This window comes from Pristis pectinata, chromosome 27 (assembly GCF_009764475.1).
Source record: "Pristis pectinata isolate sPriPec2 chromosome 27, sPriPec2.1.pri, whole genome shotgun sequence".
Lineage (NCBI taxonomy): Eukaryota > Metazoa > Chordata > Chondrichthyes > Rhinopristiformes > Pristidae > Pristis > Pristis pectinata.
In genome coordinates, this window is record NC_067431.1 from 12,530,788 (window position 1) to 12,552,340 (window position 21,553).

The 21,553-nt window shown below is 36.4% G+C and overlaps 2 protein-coding genes across 2 annotated transcripts in view; both read right to left on the reverse strand.

Annotated features, from left to right (window-relative positions):
- Nucleotides 1–2,359: 2,359 nt before the first annotated feature.
- Nucleotides 2,360–18,945, reverse strand: LOC127583721 (jhy protein homolog). Its single transcript, XM_052039996.1, has 5 exons — nt 18,758–18,945; nt 13,702–13,993; nt 9,152–9,242; nt 8,305–8,441; nt 2,360–5,638 (listed from the first exon to the last, which is right to left on the reverse strand). The coding sequence occupies exons 1-5, from the start codon at nt 18,913–18,915 to the stop codon at nt 5,426–5,428; spliced, it is 891 nt and encodes a 296-aa protein (XP_051895956.1). The 5' UTR covers nt 18,916–18,945; the 3' UTR covers nt 2,360–5,425.
- The window catches only part of LOC127583572 (jhy protein homolog), a 42,910-nt gene continuing 40,276 nt past the window's right edge, over nt 18,920–21,553 (reverse strand). Inside the window, exons 5-6 of the mRNA XM_052039693.1 lie at nt 19,035–19,554; nt 18,920–18,930 (exon numbers count right to left, since the gene is read on the reverse strand). Coding sequence (XP_051895653.1) covers nt 18,920–18,930; nt 19,035–19,554 — 531 coding nt within the window. The remainder of the gene's footprint in view (nt 18,931–19,034; nt 19,555–21,553) is intronic.

Genomic DNA, 21,553 nt, shown 5'->3' on the forward strand with positions numbered 1-21,553 from the left:
GCTTCAAAGTGTCATCATTTTGTGACCCATTTGCAGAACCAGTCGAGAATGAGAAAATATGCTGATATCTGGGCTAAGAAAGACCATTTAATACTGGCGCAATGTAGCAGCAGGTGCACAAATCATGGAGGCTGCAGGGAGGGAGATAGGTAGGGGAGACAGAATAGATAAAAGAAGATGGCATAATTCAACAGTCGGAAAGAACAGGATAAATTCAGTAACTATATACATACATATTTATCCATCTGTACACATCAAGGTCCAATTATTCATATTGTGATTGCATTGGTTGACCCTGCAAGCTTGCATTAAAAATGCTCTCTTCACCTATTTATAGTTTTGGATCTCCAAGCACTGCTTACACTTGTGCGCCATTCCCTGCAGCAGGGCTCTGCTGATACTGGATTCTGAAGGGGACAATCTGATGAGCTCCCTAGTTGTTTGAGTAATTTGCAAATTATGAATTTGTTCAGGTTGTCTGCTAATTAACCTTAATGGTTATGCATAGAGCAAAAAGAATTCTGCTCAGGAGCAAGGAATCCAATCCCTAAGGCATCTGTACTAGATTCAAAAGAAGCCAGTTTACAAAACTCTGCAATATTAAAACATTAATGATAACCACCATGTACACAAGCACCATCCTCATTATTTATCATACACCAATATAGATGCAAAAGATAGGAAGCCAACAGGTTGCTTTCTGTTTGTGATGTGCCGGCTACTGTTCAGTAACTGATTGCATATTGCAACAAAAGGAGAAAATTAGCTTGGGCCCTTGTACAAAGGTATCTTGCAAATTGATGAAGCATTATCTATTTTTAAGCCACCACAATGTTCTCTCAAAATTGGCCCCCACCCCACCTTTCACATACAAAATACTTTAAGAGCAAACCTATGTTTTGTGTGTCAAAAAACTGGATCATTCCATGTGCCATTATGTTGCCTGGATCTCTGTTTCTGATTTTCCTAGTGTAATGTTTGCATGCATGATATTGTAAATTAAATACAGTACATAATTTTGTATAAAGCAAACTGCTGCGTGTGAACATTTTCAAAGCAAACAGAAATCCAGCAAAATTAAGTACAATAGTGTCTGGATGACAGAAACAGACAGAGAATGTAACCCATTATAGTTTATTTATTTACTAATTAGTGTCTTATCAAACCTTTTTCCACACATAATGGCAAACTATCTTTTGAAGTGACAAAATAATTGAGTCATTTTAAGGCATTCTACATGCTAATAACTTTTCTAATGATTGTTGCCACTTCAGGGTTAGATTTGAGCTCTTTTATTGAAGAATACTCAACATTTTCCTTTTTCTCGTCTACAACTGCAAGAAAAATAAATCTAAACTGCAGTTTTACTTGAGATTAGGATTTAAAATCTATGCTGTCTGGTTCTATGTTCACAAATCAACTGAAATAGTTGTTGTGCTCATGTATCTGTAATTTTCATCATTTAAAAATTACCTTCCTTCTACATAATTTTCCTCCTTTTTAATTTTGCAGGATATCTCTTTGCTTTAGGTGTGCTCTCATTTCATAGAGCAGAGTTGTTTCTGATATACTTAACAGACTCACATGAGTTATTATTGTACTATAACATGTGGTTATAAATATGGTTTAAGCCATATATGTTTCATGATGTGGTGAAATACATGTGATTGCTCTCTGAATTAGAAGTGCAAAAGTTCTGAAAATACTCATCAGGTCAAGCAACATCAGTGAAGAATTAACAGTCAGCATTTGATGCTGATGATAATTCACTGGAAATAGAAAACAAAATGAGAACGATGTACCAGCTTGCAGACAGGCAGAAAAAGTGGGAAAGACAGAAGAGAACATCTGTAACACAGCAGAAGGCAAGAGAGGGTAAATAACAAAAGACTCAGTCTCAGTGAATTTCCTCAAAAGTCAAGGGCAACTAAAAGTACAGAATGTTAGAAAAGTTAAAAGGACTTCAAGTTGCTTGAAGTCTACAAAAGAAAGTAAAATATTCAATATTGCATTCAAGGTCAGGGGTTTTATACACTCAGAAAACTGGATATGATCACAAAATGTTATCCTCAGTAAAAGTCATTATAAAAGCAGAATCCTAATTCTCCACATTCCCTGATATTTCTGACTCCAGTCAGTTGCACATCTGAAGCAGCATAGAAGTACTCTTTAAAACACTCAAGTCAAAATCAAATATGTCCATAGTAACCCAAATTATACAAAAGGTTAATAAGAAAAATATGATTTGAAGCAGTTTTGAGAACAAAGTATATTTCATTTGATTAAAATACAGAGAGGGAACCAAGGAAGGAGTCACAATCTGATTATAGCTGTATTAATTACAAATAGCAAGCAGAAAAGGTATTTTAAAAATTACAATAATAAACATATATGATGAATTATTCATAAAAATAGCTTTTCAAACATTAACAATTCTCATCATATTTACTCAGCTCTGTTCCAGAAATCATTTATAAAGTTAGAGTTGAATCAATCCAGTCCATGTAAAGTTTTATGGATCATACTTTAAGCAGTCTTATCAGAAAAAAAGCTGACTTTAATAACTTAAAGTACAAGATTGTTTTGTAAGGTAGTTAATAAAAATTAGAGATTGTAATGGACATGTATTTAAACATATTTTGTCTCAGTATCTGTTACTTTCTCTCATTGTATCATTTGGAGTACCAACAAGTGACAGTAGGCAATAACCTTGCATTGGTTTTGTAATTCCATGAAATGGTGGTCTTGTACGGTTATATGGATCACTTGTCTGCATCAACAAGGTTAATATGCTTTCAACTGACACAAGGTTCCAAAGAATGCTTTAAATCAAGTGTTGATTTCCATAAATTAAGTAAAATGCTTTGAAAAGAATGCATTCATATAGCACCTTTCAAACCCAGAACAACTTAGAACTAATGATGTATTTTTTGAAGTTTAGTCACCATTATAACACAGAAATGGGACAACAAATCTTCACACAAAAAGCCCCCAAAAGAACAATGTGATAATAACCATATCAAATGCTTTAGTAATGTTGATAGAGAGGTAAGTATTAGTCAGTAGACTGGGTAACCTTTTTCTGCTCATCTTCAAATTAGTGCCATTGATCTTTTATGCCTAAATAAAAGTGCAGATGTGGCTTTGCCCTAATGTCTCAACCAAAATACAGCAGTGCACTATCTCAGCATTACACTGAAGTGTTAGTCTAGATTTTCATGCTAAGTATCTAGAATGGGACCTGACCCACAACCTTGTGATTCAGAGGCCACCAAATCCAAACAAGGATCGTCAGAATGCCCATTGATAATAACGACTGATGTTTACAAAGATGAAAATTGGTCTTAGTTAATTGATAAATATATATATCCTTTGCAGTTGAACATTATGAAGTTAGTCGGGATATAAAAAGAAATGCAAAACTATGAATCAAAATTACATTTAGTACCTATGTAAGTAGAACAAACTGTGTATAGAAGTGCTGATGCTTCAAATCAATAAATAATGGGGCAGTGATATTTCTAGTGCGGTTTCATATTATTTGGTCAGCAGATGACAACTATGTTTCATTTATAATCTGATGTCATATGTATTGCACTCACTTTGTGACTATATTAAATCTAACCATGTTTCTTCACTTCTGGGTGGTTGTGAGGCCACTGGGTGTAAGTATCAGATCTAAGACCTGCGTACTTTTGATATTTGGGTTATTCACTGGGAAGTGCTGTCTTATGGATTGCCAGGATTGAAAGCAACAATGTTAAATGTAAAATAGATTTAATGTGGTCACGTAGCTTGAGTTTCTTCCTTAATAACAAATAATAACATTTTAAAAATAATTACAATAAAATAATCATAGAGAAGGAACACTGTTATGGAACAAGTTTTCTAACTTACATTTTCACTAAAATTAACAGAGGTTAACATACATCCACATGGGGTTGGAACAAGTTTAAAACTACTTATTTTCCTTTAAAATATAATTAGATTGTATCAATGAAGTTTGCTGTATAGTAGGTTCTATCATCAGTCTAATATTCCATTTAATGTTGATGAGCTCAGTTACAAATTCAGTGTAATCCTGTGCCTCCATCATTATTTCTGTGCATGTTATCTCTTCTAACAGTGAGGTAAATTTTCAGACCATTTGCCCAATTTAATTTGACAATTTGTTTTTAAAAATTATTATCAAAAGTAATTTACTTGATAAAGGTTTTTGGTTTTGTTGCATATTATAGAATCATAGGATCATGTGGAATAGAAGGAAGCCGTTCAGCCCTTTGTGCCTGGTCATGTTCTTAAAATGAGTCAATTAATCAGATCCTCTCCCCTGCTCTTTGCCCATTGCCTAGAAATTATTCATTTTAATTAATAATTTTCAAACATCAATTAGTCATTGCTTATACATACTGTATGAGGAGGTGACACAAAAACGTGATATGCCTATTTTACGGACTACTGATTACAAAGGGCATCAGAAGTCAATGTCCAATATCCTTGATAGTTCTTCTGCAGGAGTTGGTGAAAATTTACTTTGAGACAGGAGATAATATTTGGCCACGGTATTCTATGGCTTTGAGTTGTAGATGGCACACTTCAAACTTTCTTGTTAGTAGATTAAGATGAGCTTGATCATCAAAATAAATGTTACACCATAATTATAAGCACCTTAGAAGACAGATGAATTTCAGAATACATAATTTTCATTCATAAATGGTTGGACCAATTCTCCTTATTCAGAATTACCAAATATTTTTGAATTGTTTGAATGGCTGCAGATTCTCCACTGAGATCATACCTGCAAGCTGCACTCTCTTTGTGACGATATTACACCTAACCATATTTCTTTACTCCTGGCTGTTTGCAAAGCCACCTGGTGAAACGATCAGCTCTTAGAACTTTGCACTCAGATGATATCTGGGCTAGTGCTGCGGAGTGGTGTCCGAGAGAGTGGCAGGGTTGAAAACAACAGTAAATGTTGGTTCCCAAGCTAAGTTTTTACTCACAAGGAGCTACCAGCTCAAAGGTTGCAAACATCAGTTTCATCCAGGTAAGAACAAAATGAAGAAGAATGACTAAACTCCCTCCAAAATTAGTGTTTGATAAATTTGAATGGCCTCTAATCTGATTCAACTAAGTGTTCAGATATTCAGATATTTCAAATATGTTTGAACTTTCAAAGAAATGCACTGGAAAATATTTTTAGAAATAATTTAAACATGGTTTCTCCTTCACCATCTTTGTGCAGACTGCATAGAGAGTCCATCGTTTGTTTCTCAACAATGGAATGATTGCTGTGTGACATAACTAATGCAATTGTGATATTAAAAAATAACAATACAAATTAGAGTGCTATTAATGTGACATTATAAGACCTTTCAGTATGATCCATACAATATGTATAATGTTCAAATATTTCTTGTCTTCAGGTCACATGCATTGCCTTAAAGGCCGCCACAATTTGCTTCTCCTTTTCATGTCGATCTTGCATCATCTCAAGCATTGTATTTTCAGATGGGTCCAGCTGTACACATCGACCAAGTTTTGTTAACTTATCCTGACCCAGTGTCTCATTGGTCACCTTGGAATTAGCTGGAAGTGGTTTTGGTTTATGAATGCTTTTAGCATATTCTATTGCCTAGAGTCGTGTAAAGAAAAACAGGAAATAGTTCATTTTAATGTACATTATGACTCATTGTACTGTGCTAACACAGTCTGTAAATTCAATCACATAACATTTTTATCAGCATTGTGAAACTGAAAATAGACTTTTCTGGAATGAAACACAATAATGACCATCTTAAGGTTATCTTGCATCATTCAGAAAGTATAGCTGAGTTCTTCATCATCCGTCACTCTTGCACCCTCAGTGAGATTTCCATATCAGCATATGATGACGTCATTGACCATGCAACACTCCTTTTGGAACAACACATGGAAGTTTGGCCAATTTACCCTCTGGACACCCATCACTGGACACTTCTGAAACAAAATGTTCTTAAAACTGCAACACTGAACTAGAAGCATCCTCCACACTATCCCCATAATGCCCCTACTCCCATCTTACTGAGACTATAACTCCCCCAACACTCCTGATTTCTGGGCAGCTCCTTGAAACATTGAGCTTGGAATTCCTGCTCCCAACCCTTTAATATCCCCAGATCCTGTGAACATCACTCTCCTCACCTTTGCTGCTGGTCCCAACAACTGCCTTCCAAACAATCTGATGGCTTCTGTCCCACTCTGCATCCTACCTCCTCTCCCCATCCCACCAACCCAACCTTGGGCCATCTGCTGGCCTCTGATTTCCTCCCATCATAACAATCACTCAACTTATAATTTCCTTCCCTCAATCTCCCACTCCCAGTTGCTGAGCTCTGATGCTCTCCTTTTGGAGGAGCAATTGGGTCTGCAGGCTGACCTCCCAATCTGAGCCTTGGGATAGAAAGATTGAGAGGCACACCTTAGCCATAGCTGAAATATTACCCAGTCTTCCATTCTTAGAACACCCCAATGGCTGGTGTTCCAATTTCTAGGCCATTGATTGTGAAACTGGGCTAAAGTAAGTTATCATATGGAGTTATAATCAAATCTCAAAGGTGGTTCTTTTGTGTAAGAATTAATTTCTGAGGCCCAGCAAGGGTAATGGAGGAAATATGTTGTTCGATCCATGGGAACATCCCTCAGGTTCAGAAAGACATCAACCGACACTGATGATAGAAACCATGAAGAAGTCTCCTCGTAAAGTGTGTAGGTAAGTGGCTTAGTAATATTGCCCTTATGATATCCGTATCAAAATGCTTGTAGTATACTCTCCAGCCACAGCAGCTGCAGAAAATGATTTATTTGGAAATGTATTTTCCTATTTTTTATAAGAAACTATCTTTGTCTGGAGTGTAAATTAAGATTGTACTGGATTTACTCCACAAGAATATTTCATTATGCAGATTGAAGTGCAATATAAGTTTACAGCAAAAAGCTGAAAGATTGCAGAGCCATTGGAATCACAATACCTCTTAGATGTTAGAAAAATATATATGTGTGTGTGGAAGGGGAAGCAAATTCAATAGTAACTTTCAAATAGGAATTGGATAAATACTAGAAAGGAAAATTGCACATATCTACATGTTGGCTTTAGAAGAGTATAAGAAATACACAATGCATGATGTGCCAAAGTAACTGACCTAATAAATAATTTAACAAGTGGACATAGAGCTATCAAAATCAAGATAACACTTCTATGATTTCAGGTTAGATTTATTCCTTTCCATATTTAATAGGCTGAAAATCCAGACGTTTATAATATTTTGTAAAGAGTATGGCCCGTAATTGTTTTGTGTCTGTGTGGTATGCAGTTGTCTGATATATGTTTTCTGTGAGAGTCCACTGCTGTGGTTCTACTTCACACAATGCCCAAGGAGTCAAGTAAGTTATCACTCATAATATATAACATAATGTAACTTAATATATATTGGTTGAAGAAGGTGAAGGTTACTGTGGTGGAAAAAGACTTGGACATGGGCTTAGGCATCAGATGGAGTGGATAGGGAGCTTGAGGCTTGGAGTGGAATATCAAGGCAGGGATCATGATTGACTGCTGAGGGGTGAGTCAGGGTTTTAATCACGGATATGTGTGGAGAGTTTGAGAGTGGGACTGGGATTGGGGTTATGATCACACTGGGGGGGGGGGGGTGGAATGGGGCAGGAGGGGTAAGGGGACCAAAAAAGACTCACAATGTGAGATGAGTTTTTAACTTGAAGGGCACCTACCTGCAGCTGGTTCCCAGTATTGGACTGCATGGACTGAGACCAGTTTAGAAATTTTCCCTGTATGTGTACTAAAGAAGGACTCACAACTGTAGGGATGGCCTACTTGGAATGAATGGCTGTTTCTGTATGAGTGGCCCACAAAATGAATGTGTGAGTAAATGTTGTGAAAGTAGGTCCCACTGTGCATTTGTGCATTATATGCATGGAGAACTCGGAAGAGACATGGCAAACTTCAGAACAGGTGCTGTAAATAGCCATCATCTCCAGTGTTTGGTTTTCTGATAAAATTGATCAGTGCTATTCTACATATTACAATTGCTAGGCTTTTCAAAGTAAGAAAATATATTTGGTTCAACAGCTCAGTGTGACAGTATTTTACATCCACCTCAATACATATCCAATAATGTTTCAAATGTTCATCTGAAACCCTTCCTCCTGCTGGTTCATTGTAAAATATTCCTTTAATTTCTCATCATTACCTAAACTTGCTGATGATGGAAATACAACATGAATTAAATTTAATTTTAAACACACCAGTTTCCGGCTTGAAGTAACATTTTTGTTTTCAGTGCTTGCTGACTGTTTCTGTGGGGAGAGTGATGATTTGCATCCACCTTTCAGATTCTGTTCTTTAATTTGCTTTGCATATTCTTTTTGTCGTTTCATTTTCTCTGCCTTAACAGATAAATGCACAAATAAACATTGGAAAGGAAAACAAACATTGCCTTGATTTGAAGTAAAGAAAGAAAAATACAAGGAATGAGTTTGACATTTCCATTTTCAACCACCGGCAGTCCCATGATGTTGGATCTTTTGTATCAAGTTTTCAGGGCTACCAGGTATAAAACACTATGCAGTGAATTTGGTCCGTAATCACAGTTTGCAAGATCAGGTTCTGGTCAGAAGTTGCAGGAATCGACAATTGGCCACTGAGTGAGGGCAGAAATTTGCACGTTGATTTGGTTGTAGGGATGGTTGCCAGCACAATGTGGGGGGCTTGTTGAGAGTAATACCATCAGGTGGAGTGAAGGGGGAATTCAGAGTGGGAATAGATGCTGATAGAAGTGGGCAAAGATTTTCTTGTGGGACCAAGAGGAATACTCATAGATCAAAAAGAAACTTAAAAATATGCTGGGGTCTAGCTGCTGTTTCCAGTTGGTCTGAACTGGTAGGACAACCATCACTGCTTTCCTGCTCAACACAAAGTTATAATGGTAGTTGGAGACCAATCAAATCTACTGACCTCCAAATGTAATGAGTACCTCATCAATGTGGGATGTTCTGGAGTTTTCCAGATTGAGGTAGGATACAAGTGGTTTAACTCCTGGCTCCATTTTAACAAACCCCCTCCCATTATGAGATATAGAAGATCTGAAAACACTTGCCTTCTCCTGAACAGATTTATAGTCAGGTCCCAAACCTCCAAGTTTCACATTCAGTTTTAGGTCCTTGTGGTCTCTCATTGTATAAGGCTGCAGAAGAAACAAATGGGATAAAAATCAACATATTTCAACCTATAATGTTGAAGATGCCCAATGCAAAGAATAAAGAAAATCGTAGGCTAGGTAAAGTCAGAAACTTCATCAAAGGGATTGTGAAGACTTTTATTGAGAACTGGATATTTGGGAGTGAAAGGGGTAGAGTGATAGGAAGGTGTATTGCTTAAGGAACCAAGTTTAGTAATCAATGAATGAAAACAGAAAGTGCCGGAAACACTCAGTTGGAATTGGAAATAAAAAGTAATGATAAACTTCTACTCTTGAAGTTTGTTGAGATTACAAACCTCTGTTACTTCTCAATTCTAATGTGAAATATGGCATTGTAATGCAAGTAGCTAGAGGGAGAAATCTTGCCTCCAAACTTATTGCCAGCTGGGGCATAGCTATCTCAAACTGCTTACTAATTAAGCTGGACACAGCATGAAAGTATTAGCTTAACCCATCTGTGGTTCTTGACTAGCACAATATGTGATAGCATCGATACTTTGACGATTCATTTCTGTTTATTGATCAGTTTACGACAAGCATAAATTTCATTCATACAGTACCTATAGTGCAAAAAACACCCCAGCCCATCGAGTGAAAAAAAATTAGGTTAGGAAAAGAATCAGAGTTATTTCTCTCTCTGGAGATGATGCCTGACTTGCTTAGTACTTCTGGCTTTGAGATTTCTAATATCTGTAGTTGTTTTACTTTACCTTTAGATATCAAGAACATGGGAAGGATGTAAAGCTGGAGGAAGTCATAAAGAATTCTGGTGTGGGATAAAGCTGTGGAAGGAGCTGAAGACAAAGGTGTGGATTTTAAATTAAAGGTTTACCTAAAGTTTTATTTGTAAATAGTCAAAAAGTTAACTAGATTTGTGAACAGTTTGTTTAAAATTATAAAGACAAAGATCTGATAACAACACAAACTGTTCACAAATCTAGTTATTTGTCTATTTACAAATAAAACTTTAGGTAAACCTTTAATTTAAAATCAAGATCTGCTAACAATATAAATGTTACTGAAATAAATCCTCTATTTTACAAGTTGCTCTGAGGCACAACATGTAACTTTAAAAAACTATTCAGTTGCACTAGAATCAGGGAAAGAATTTGTCATGTTACAAGACTCATACACAATCCATGTCTAGAAATAGTTGAAAATTGTACTGATGGTCTCATAAAGCATTAGGAAAACTACAAGAAATTGAAAAAGGGTTTAAACCTTAAAAGTTTAGAACCAATCTATAAATTTACTCAGAAAAGTGGTGTTTTCAGCAATCATTCACGTATATAATTACTTAGATGATTAAATAACAATTCATGATAAAGGAATTACTAATTGTACCTGCAACGGAAAAAGCACAAGAGTCAAGTGCTTTGGTAGCGAGATATCACAGTTTCTTCTTTTAAATTCTTGTAGTTTGGGAGTTGATAATATCAACTAATCATTTTCAAAATTAAATTCGAGAAAAGCAATGTTTATTTTTCATTGGAAATGTTTTTTAATATAAAGCTTCAAGATAATGAAGAAATTTGAGAAAGTTCACCCAGATAAAATGTGAACATCTCAAATGTAGAAGTTAAAAATCAAGAGAAATCATGGTGACCTTCTTTGGTTTATGAAGAGCACAGGAGGAACAATTTGCCAAAGAAGCCAACTGAAAAAGGCAATGTAAATAGGTAAAGACAAGAATAAATGTACACCTGAAGAGTGATAAAATTGAAGGTCACAGCCAACAAAAAAATGGGTTTTTGGCTGTGTCAAACAAGGACATTTTAAATGTCAGCTTGGTGGAAATGTGATGCCATATTTGTTTCTGCTAATACATACTGAGCTAGAGGAGGAGATTCCTGTACAAACTTCAGCTTCTGATATAACAGACATCAGAACAAAGGTCAGTTCTATGAAACTTCTACCCATACTTGCATTGCACCATTTGATAACAAGATTACAACATTTTATTGAGTAAAGAAATACCTAAGGGGCATAGGACTGGCAGAATTAGTAAACACAAAGAGAAACAATTATTACAGCACAGGGGGAATGAATGAATCAGACAGATCTGTGCTTTGGTCAGTGCTTAATCCCCAAAGCCAGTCTACAGGGTAAGCAGCCGACAATAACCAGATCAAAAATGAAAAACACATTACTCCAGTTTACCAAGTCTGTTTCTGGGCTTTATGCTAACTGCCTGTTTGGTCATGGTTCTGATAATCATTTTAACTGTTTGTTGCTTTGGCTGCTTCACTGGTACATTTCAATCGTCCATCAACATTATGAATGTTCTCTCCAGTAAGAAAGTGAAGAGGTAACATTGAACACTTAATTAGAATCCAAGACCAAAAAGGTATAGACCCACATAAGTCACAGATATCATTAGTTGATTAGATCAGTGAGCTGTAATATTCACACGTCACTTCAACTATGAAACAATTCTTTTAGTTTACTTTATCATAATCAATAAATTGATAATATGTAAGTGCTCCCTATATACTTGATTAAACAAAATATAAAATAATACACCAAATGAACTTATTTGTCACAGTGAACCAGTTTCAAGCCTCTTGTTGAATATACAAACTAATATTCTACTGTTACTGATTAAATTCCCAACCATTCACGTGAGTTGGCAACTGCACACAAATCATTGCAAAGTAACAATTACAAAACAATAATCTCGTAGTTAGAGAAAATGACAATGCAAAAGCAAAAGCTAATGTTTTAACTTCAACTGAACTCAAGGATGCCTGCCACCCTGGCCATTCCCTTTTCTCTCTTCTACCTTCTGGGTCAAGATACAGGAGCTTGATATCACAGACAATCAGACTCAAGAACAGCTTCTTCCCTCCTGCTATCAGACCTCTGAACCAATCACCTCTTTCACATCCCCTTCCTGGTGGTGCTGCCACATTCTCCGACTCTTAACTCTACTTCTCTTGGTTATCCTGTTATTGCCATTTTATCAATTCTTTTGCACGACTTCAGATTGTACTAGTATCTTTGCACCATTCTGTTGTTTTGCACTTGTCACTATATTGATTGTTGTATTTATTATTACCATGTATACTGTTTACTCTGTGAGCTTCACATAAGCAAGGAATTTCATTGCACCCTGGTGTACGTATATGACAATAAATGAATCTGAATCTGAAAATCATGTACCTACCTTCCCACATCTGTAATCTCCAAAACTACATGCAATGACTTTTCACGATTTGGAGTCAGTATAAAAATATAAACCTTGATACCTGTGCTGCTAAAAATGAATTTACAATTTCATGTAATATAATAAAATCACTATACTAATTCCTTAAAAAGACTTAAAAAGTTCTTACCTACAGAAATTCCACACTGTTACAGTAAACCTCATCAACCATCTTTTTATATTGTGAAAACACAAATTTATTTAAAATTTCAGTGGTTTGAATGAAAAGCTAGAATGGAAATTTTGAGAAATAAACACAAAGCATAGTGGATTTGATTTGGTCACTGATTTTCTAAAAAAAATAATCATTCTACCAATATTTCAAGTTAACATTGTGCTACTAAAATGCTGATACAGATAAAGACATTTAACACAAATTCCACGCCAGTCAATACAAATTATTTTTTTCAACCAAGCTACAAATCATAAGCACTGCAGTTTAGGAAGTGATAATCTATTGGTATAGTGTTAAGTCATACAGATGCTATGTGTTCAATGTTACCTTTACTTAACTGGATTTCCATCAGTTCTCATTTGAAATGCCAAATAGGTTTAAGTTGCTGATAGTTTGTTGTGCTATTAGGAGTATTTCTTGATGTTAAAGCATTTACAGTACCTGAACAACTTTCTGAACTCTTAAGGGGAGCTCAGGAGATCTTAAGTAGAGCAGTCTTCTCAAAATGGCAAACTTCTAGTATTTCTAACCTAGCTAGAAGGAGGGAGCTAATAGGGAGAGGTTATAGAATATCTGGAGCACACGTGGGAGCAAAATCAGCTAGAAAGAAGTAATCTCACAGGAATCCTTATCCTTCCAAGAGAGTTTATAAGCTCAGGATAACATAGCTAGATTTCTCTGAGGAACAGTACATAAGGAACTCCACAGAGCCCTCACTTCCAGCCTCAACATATTCAATCCATGGTCATGGCACCATTGCTTCCAGGCAAAAATCAATACTGTCCTTTCTGGATCCAAAAGAGCCTATAAGTGATATCAGTCAGTCTACAATTCACAACTGTACTGCCTTGTTCTTTTAAAGCAAAAACTTACATTATATTTCCTCATGGGCAACTGAATGAAGCAAGCCGAGGTCTGGGCTATGCACATTCTGCTGGATTTATTGGATGATGTTGATAATTTCAATAATAATAATTAAACTCTTCCATGTACGAAAAAATTCTCATGAAGGTCTCATAATTATTACTTAAAATATATGAAAATTTGGTCATTTCTATTTTTACCTTGAAGTGTTTTTTTCCCTTGAGCTTATTAACCTTCTCCATTTGTGCCAAGTAGCCATCTGAGTTACAGCGTATCATTGATGGTGGTATTTTCTTGTTTGGTCTAGTGTCCAGTTCAGAGTCACTCTCTGCCATGGGATTAATGGAAGGCAACACCAAGTGGGAGTCAGGGTGTGTGTGAGCCAGACGTGGTGTATCTTTATAAATGTCCTGCATTTGCTGAATGAGTCGCATGCTTGGAGACTGAACCAAATACCGCTGATGTGAAGCTAGAACAGGAATTGTTGGGAACCTTGGGGAAAACAGAAAAGAAATTCAACTACTTACATTCATCTGAATGTTACTAGCCTGCATTACTATTATACAAATAGGAATACTTTTGGTGAAGATTCTAATCATTCACAGTAGACCTGTGGATGTAGCTGAAAAAACACTATGATGCTGGAGGAACTCAGCAGGCCAGGCAGCATCCGTGGAGAAAAACAGGCAGTCAACGTTTCGGGTCAGGACCCTTCTTCAGGACTGCTGAGTTCCTCCAGCATCATAGTGTTTTTCATCTAGATTCCAGCATCCGCAATCCTTTGTTTCTCTAGCCTTGTGAATGTAGTTCTCATTCCATTCATGGCATGGAAAAGAAGAACACAAGGAAAGAGGAGCATGAGTAGGCCACCACACCCCTCAAACCTGTTCCAGCATTCAGTATGATCGTGCTGATTTACCCCAGGCCTCAACACCTGTTCTGTGACAGTTCCCTACTGACATCAATTACCCAATCTTTCAAAAAATTATCTACCTCTATTTTAAATACCTCCAATGATCTAGCCTCCACAACCTTCCAGGATAGAGAATTCCAGAGCTTCATCACCTTCTGTGAGAAGAAATGTCTATGCATCTAGATTTTAAATGATTGCTCTCTCTATCTTGTAACTATGTCTCCTCATTCATGACTCTCCCATTAGTGAGAACATCTCAACATCTATTCTATCATGTCCCCTTTGGATCTGACATGTTTCAATAAGATCACTCAACATTCTTCTAAATTCCAAAGAATAAAGATCCAATGTCTTTAGCCTCTCATGATGGCATGGTCTTCTCAGCCCAGGAGTTAGCCTGATGAATCTCCTTTGCAGTGCTTCCAATATATCCTTTCTTAAATAAGGGAAGAAAAACTGTGCACAGTACTCCAGGGGCAACCTCACTAATATCTGCTAACTTTCTGTGATTCATGCACAAGGTCACTGAAATACTCTGTACTTAATTTATTTGCAATCTCTCTCCATTAAGATTATAGTCTGTCTTTAGATTCCATTTACTGAGGTGAGTGGGCTAACACTTACCCATATTAAACTCTATCTGCCAACTTTTGACCCACTCACTCAACTTATCCTTTTGCAGAAGCATATATCCTCATCACAACATACCATTCCACATATATTCGTGCCATTAGCAAACGTAGAAATTTTACATTCTTCCCCCTATTTCAGGTTATTAATATGAGTACAGGCGACACCCGTGTTATGGGGTGCTGCAATTTTCCGTAACACAAAGCCGTGTCATCCATATGCATCAAGAATCACAAATTGAAAAATAATAAATTTTGTGTTTATTTATTTACTCTTTTTCATATAAATTCTGTGAGAAAGAATTTTATTCTGCGCCTCAAATTTTTGGGTAGTGATTTGTTAATTCTTTCAGGGTGAATTTCATTTATCCAAATGGCCATAACGTGGGGGTCACCTGTAATAAATAATCAAGGCCAAGAACTGATCCCTGAGGCTCTCCACTTGTTACATCCTTGCAGCCTGCAAACGATCTGTTTATTCTGACTCTCTCTTTTATTTAATAACTAGTTTTCAATCCATGCAAAAAAAATTTCCCCTTAAACCATGAGTTCTTATCCTCTGCACCAGCCTTTTATGTAGAACCTTGTCAAATTTGTCAAATGCCTTTTGGAAATCCAAATACATCTATAAGATCCAATCTATCAATTCTGCTTGCTACATGGATAAACAAGAATCAGAAAGTCAATGTGGCACAAAGGTGTACCATGTATAAAGCCTGCTGATATATATATAGAAACTCACAATCTTGTTTTTAAGATCACCATTTTTCCATTATATTAATGGAAGCTGAGTCTTATATAGATGTTACATGGTTGAGGCTGCAACACAAGTGCAGAGGCAGCAGGCTTTGCCATTAGTTTAAAACGGTTCTAATTTAACACTGATCAGAAATTTCTTCAGTAGACACATGTAGCAAGGGTAATTTCCGTGTTAGGCACAGACACTGGTAAAGTATTTGAGATTTCTTCCATTGTTTGTTAAATAAATATTAATTTGTTTAGTTGTAAAAACTTTAATTTGTGTTTAATGCTCCTCAATTCTACGGTTAGCATATCTCAAAACAATATCAAATATAGTAAATTGATTACTTGAAGCCAAATATTTTTAATTTCAGAACATCCATCTCAGTCTATCTATATCTTGTTGAAGAGTCATAATAGCTTCATTGCAATATGCCATTTCACCTGCATCAGGTATGTTATAGGAATTATTTAGCTCCTGGGGCATAAGGGAAAACATTGGATTACAGGAAACGGTTAGGCAGCTTTAAATTGCAAAATGTCAAATTTCTCCTCTATTGTGGCCAAAATGACAATGTATGTTTCAGTAAAGGGGAATTCACATTGTAAATTACTTACAAATAACAGATTGTTCCACTAATTTATCAAAGTATCTCATTTAATCTCATTACTCATGGCTTTCGCTTTGATTCTGAAAGCCAGAGATGAATTTCTCAATCAACTTCACTTGCGGGTCCATCAATGAATAGCTACTATGACAGGACATAACAACAGCCTTTTCAGTCCTGGTTGCTGAATAGGAACCATCTGGCAGATGAAAACTGAGTGCCAGCAAGTTAAAGCAATAGTTGTTAAGTACACTCAAACTTGCTGAAAGGGCTTGCAATGTACATTAAAAAACAAAACAATTCTTTCATCTGATTTTTGTTATGTTTCTTCAAAATATTATAGTAACCATTCTACTAAGTAATTGGAAAACTGGGATCATTAAAATGTTAGTTTTAATAAAAAATTAGTAAGCAAAACATGATTAACTTAACCTATGTAAGTCATTTAAAAATTAATGGAATTTAAGTGCATCATTAATGTCTTTACGAGTTTAATCTAGCATCTTTGCTTAAAAAGCAGTCATGTAATTTTGTGATAACCAAAGTACTCAACTATCTGGCAATAAGTAGAGAGACAAACTCTCTGCATCAAATAAGTTGGAAAAGCATATTAGCACTTCTTGTTTCTTCATTTTGCAAGGACTTCTCTCTCAACTAAGAAAAGCCAATTTACACAAGCCATTGTCATTGCTACAATGCAGAAATTAGTAATAAATTTCCATTGCTGACCAATGGCTCAGTGGTTTTTGGTGGAAAAATCATAGAGCAGTTGTCTTCAATGGCATCAATCACTGACTGATCTGTGCAATGGTCTGCAGCAGATAGCACTTGTAACTGCCTGCCTTACATCCATTACATATCTATCACCCAGATGAGATGTAGTTGGAAATATGAAGAGCTGCACATTGATTGTCAACATATACACTTTAATGACAATTTGTATGAGGAATTGGGGGAACCAGAAGGCAGGAAATTAATTAATTGCTACCTTGAGAAAATGTTGATCTCAAAACAACCAGCTAGTGCTTGGAGAACAGTGAAATTATTGATAGTGAAACCCAGATTCTTTTTGTAAATCTGAAGTACGGTTGACTGCCAGGAGGATTGGACTAAACAAACTTGATATTTTCAGCGACTAAAGTTCTGCAATTGTCAAATAGGAGAAGAATCCCATGATTTTTTTTTCCGCATTCTTTGTTGTTCAGCTGATTCACCAGGAACATGTTGCCATGGTTGCATGGTTATACAGTAACTCTCTCCTTACCTGTCCTGCCACGGAATAACATTTTGCACTTTATAGTAACTTTGTAGTAAAATATCACAAGGTGCTATAGCAATCAAAATTTGATGCCAACATGTTCAGGGATATTAGGACATGGGACCACAGCCTAGGGAAATTGATTGTTTTTAAGGAGACTCTTAAAAGGACAGGAGGTGGGGAGTGAAGCAGAGAGGTTAAGTTAAAAAGTTTGAAGAATAAAGCAACTAATGGCATGGCTACTAATGGACAATCAATTAAAACTGGAGATGTGCAACAGCAAGGAAATGGAGGAATACAGGCATCATTGACTGAAGGAGGCAGGGAGGGGACAAGGTGATGGCGAGATCTGATAATAAAGCTGCTTCTTCAATGAGGTAAAAGATTTTGTTTGGTCACATATATTGAAAGTGGTCTATTAGCACTGAAATGTTTAACCTACTCAGAAACCTAAATATCAACGTAACGAACAAAACCTAGGTACAAAGCGTCTACTTCATTGCAGATGTTTTGTAGTTGGCCTTGCAAACTTAAACCACTGTTTTCCCCATGAACCATCGGTAGATTTGAATTCCTGTATGCCAACTTGTTTTATATTCTAGAAACAGATTACTGATGAACAGAATTGCACATTTATCTGAAGAAGCCAGCACCTTGTTTTCCTGCGTCCAAAGAATTGAGACATTGAATTGATCCCCTTGATGTACTTGTGGTTGCATATAGTGTTTAGTCTTCAGCAATATTGAGGAAATGTGCTGATGGCTGCACTGTTTTGTGATATTTGTCTACTTATATTTCTTTTTGCCTCTGCCAATGTGCTGAACCTCAATTTTCTTGATGGGTACATTCCAAAGCATCATTTTTCACTTTGGCAACATGCCTCATTAACCTTAAAGGATCATATCCACACAGAACAAGTGCGTAGATATTTTTCATTAGACATCAAAGTGTTCTTTGGGTAACTATAATACATTTTTCATTTTCCCTCACCATAACTAACCTTCTGATATACAGGTTTTAATTAACACTATTATGATTTTACTTCACAGATGTTGATTCTATCAAAATTTATGGAAATCTTAAAAGACCATGTTATTTTCTGCTTACCTTGAATTCCAATATTCCTTTCCAAAATAGTTGTGATCTTCTCTCATCACCTTTTCCTGGTTCAGGGAGTAAGGTATCGGATTTGACCGAGGATGATTGTAAAGATCTGGTGCTAATGTTCTAGTAAGTGCAGCTTGATGATAGTTAGTTTTGACCATTAGATCATGATGGGCCTGTGCATAGAGTACTTCAAAAGGGTCTTGTGGATTATACATGAGTGGATGTTGCCCATTTTCTGCTACTTGCAAAGCTGTTGAAAATTTTGATGGGTCAGTACTGTATTGGTGTGGATTGTGAGTAGTCCTTTGAGAGTCCTGAAAATACGGAACAGGATTTTGGTGCTGCAGTGCATTATAACCATTGTGGCTATTGTAATATGAAGAGCCTTGACTCATTGGATGATGTGATGCTACTAGTCTAACAGTCGTTTGTGTATTATCACTAGATATAGTTGGGACAAAATCTGAAGAAGTACTTAAATGAATGTTGAGATTCACTGTTGGCTGAGGTTTGGGATTAAAAGCATGACCAACTTGACTGCGTGATGATGAGGTAAATGTATGGTCACTGCCCGGAGTCAATGGAACACTGTCATCATCTGTATGAATTATTAGCAACTCAGATGTGTTTTTATTCTGATGAACCTCCACATCTTCAACATGTCGCAACTTCTCCTCATGCTCAGTTTTCTGTGTATGCTGTTTAGTTGAAGGCTTATCAGGCGGCCGTGAGGGTTTCTCTCTCTCTACATTCGTCAATCCTTTTTTCTTAGTAGATAATTGTTTTGTCTTGTAGTTCTGAAAAAAATTATTAGCATAAAAATACAACATATAAATATCAAAATATTGTGGGGAATTTTCAACTGTCCATTTCCTCCTTGATAAATGAACAATCTGCAATTAAAACTCAGAAGGACTGGGTTGCTTTGGTAGCACCAATCATTCCCAGGGTCAGCCCTGGTAAGCCTACAAATGAGGACCAGTTCATTCTAAATGAGAAAATGTGCAAACCAAGGTCTTGTTGCTGGTTGTTGGATGTTCTTTCTAATCTTCACATACAAAGGATTTGACAACATGCGATGCATGCTCGACCTAGTTGTATGAGGCATTCAATGACCCAACTTAAGATCATTAAAGGGCCAGAGACCTCTCAACAAACAAGTCAGAAATCTTAAACTTATTTTGCTTGCCATGAACAACCGCCATATTCTTCTCAGGATCCTCAGATACCTAGCTGATACCCAAGTCTTTTGCAGTCTCCTTTGAGGATTACTCATCACCAATAAGCTTCGCATTCAAATTAGCTGCTGTGCAGAATTCATGGGTTTTCTGGTCCTACTTGAAAATTGCACTCTGCGTCAGAAATTTGAAATCTTGCAATACAATTAGTGATAAATTCAAAAAGAGAAGTTGTTATGAGGAGGAAAGCAAATCCCTCACACCATAAAGGGCAAAGCTGCATCTTATGAGTGTGAAGAAAGATGAAAGATTTGTTAGTGGGCATCATACATGACTGAAGGTATGGCATTTTGAATACCTATCTTTTCCTTTAAGGCAACGTTAGTGATTTGTTTATATTAAAACAATGTCTTGCTCAAAGGCTAACTTAACTACTATCTTACCACTGCAACCATGAGTCAAATGACCTCTTGTTGCTATGATTTTATATTATTGCATACACTGATGGGTTTGCACCTCTGATTCTCAACCTGGTAAGTTTCTAGTATGTAAGAACATGTGAAAAAGAAGCAGAATTAGACCATTCTACCCTTCACATCTGCTCACCCATTTAATAACTTCATGGCTGACCTCTTACATTAGTGTTACTTTCCTCCACTAACTGCCACTCCCTTGATTACAATAAATTCAAATATCTATTGAAATCTTTAGTGACTGAGTCTACATGGTCCTTTTTGTGGAGAATTCCAAAAATTCACCATCTTCTAGGTGAAGAAGCTTTTCCTGAATGGTAGACACCTTTGAGACTCCTGGTTCTAGACACCCCAGCCAGGGAAAACATCATCCTTGCCTCTTCCCTGTCAAGCCCTATAAGAATTTTGTACAATTTAATAATGTTGCCCCCCCCCCAATTCTTCTAAACTCAAGAGACTATAGGAGGATATTTCCTCTCCTCATAGGAAAAAAAATGACTATGTCAGAAATCAATCTCGTGAATCTTTGTGGCATTCTTGGTATAATAAGCCCAGGCAACTCTCCATGTTACAGCTGTTTGGGTAATAGAAATTCACCTTTACAAAATTCACAAATCACTACCCAAAAATTTGAGATATGGAATAAAATTCACTATCATGGCATTTATGTGAAAAAAAGTAAATAAATCAATACAATTTTATTTTTTTACTCAAATTCCTTGATGCATGCACATTAGACATGGCTTCGTATTACGGAAAGTCACAACATGGACCATTTCTAGGAACATAACCCTTTCATAGCACAAGGTTTGCCTGTACTGTATGTCCTTTCTTAGGTAGACTTGTACACAACAGTTCAGGTGCAGTCTCACTGGAGCCTGAAATAATTGTAAATAGAATGTTTTTATCATTCTACTTAAATCCTTTACAATGAAAGCCAACACACTATTTGCCTTCCTATTGTAAAGATGGTCCCTGCCTTATTCAATTGAAACCCGTCCCAATGGAACAGCTCTTTCTCCAGCACTGCTGCCAATGTGTCATGAATTACAATCCATTTCTCCCACATCAATCTCTGAGCTATGCATTCAGTTCTCTGATCTTACTGATTCCAAGCTTCTGTTCTTAATTATGTCCATGCAGTT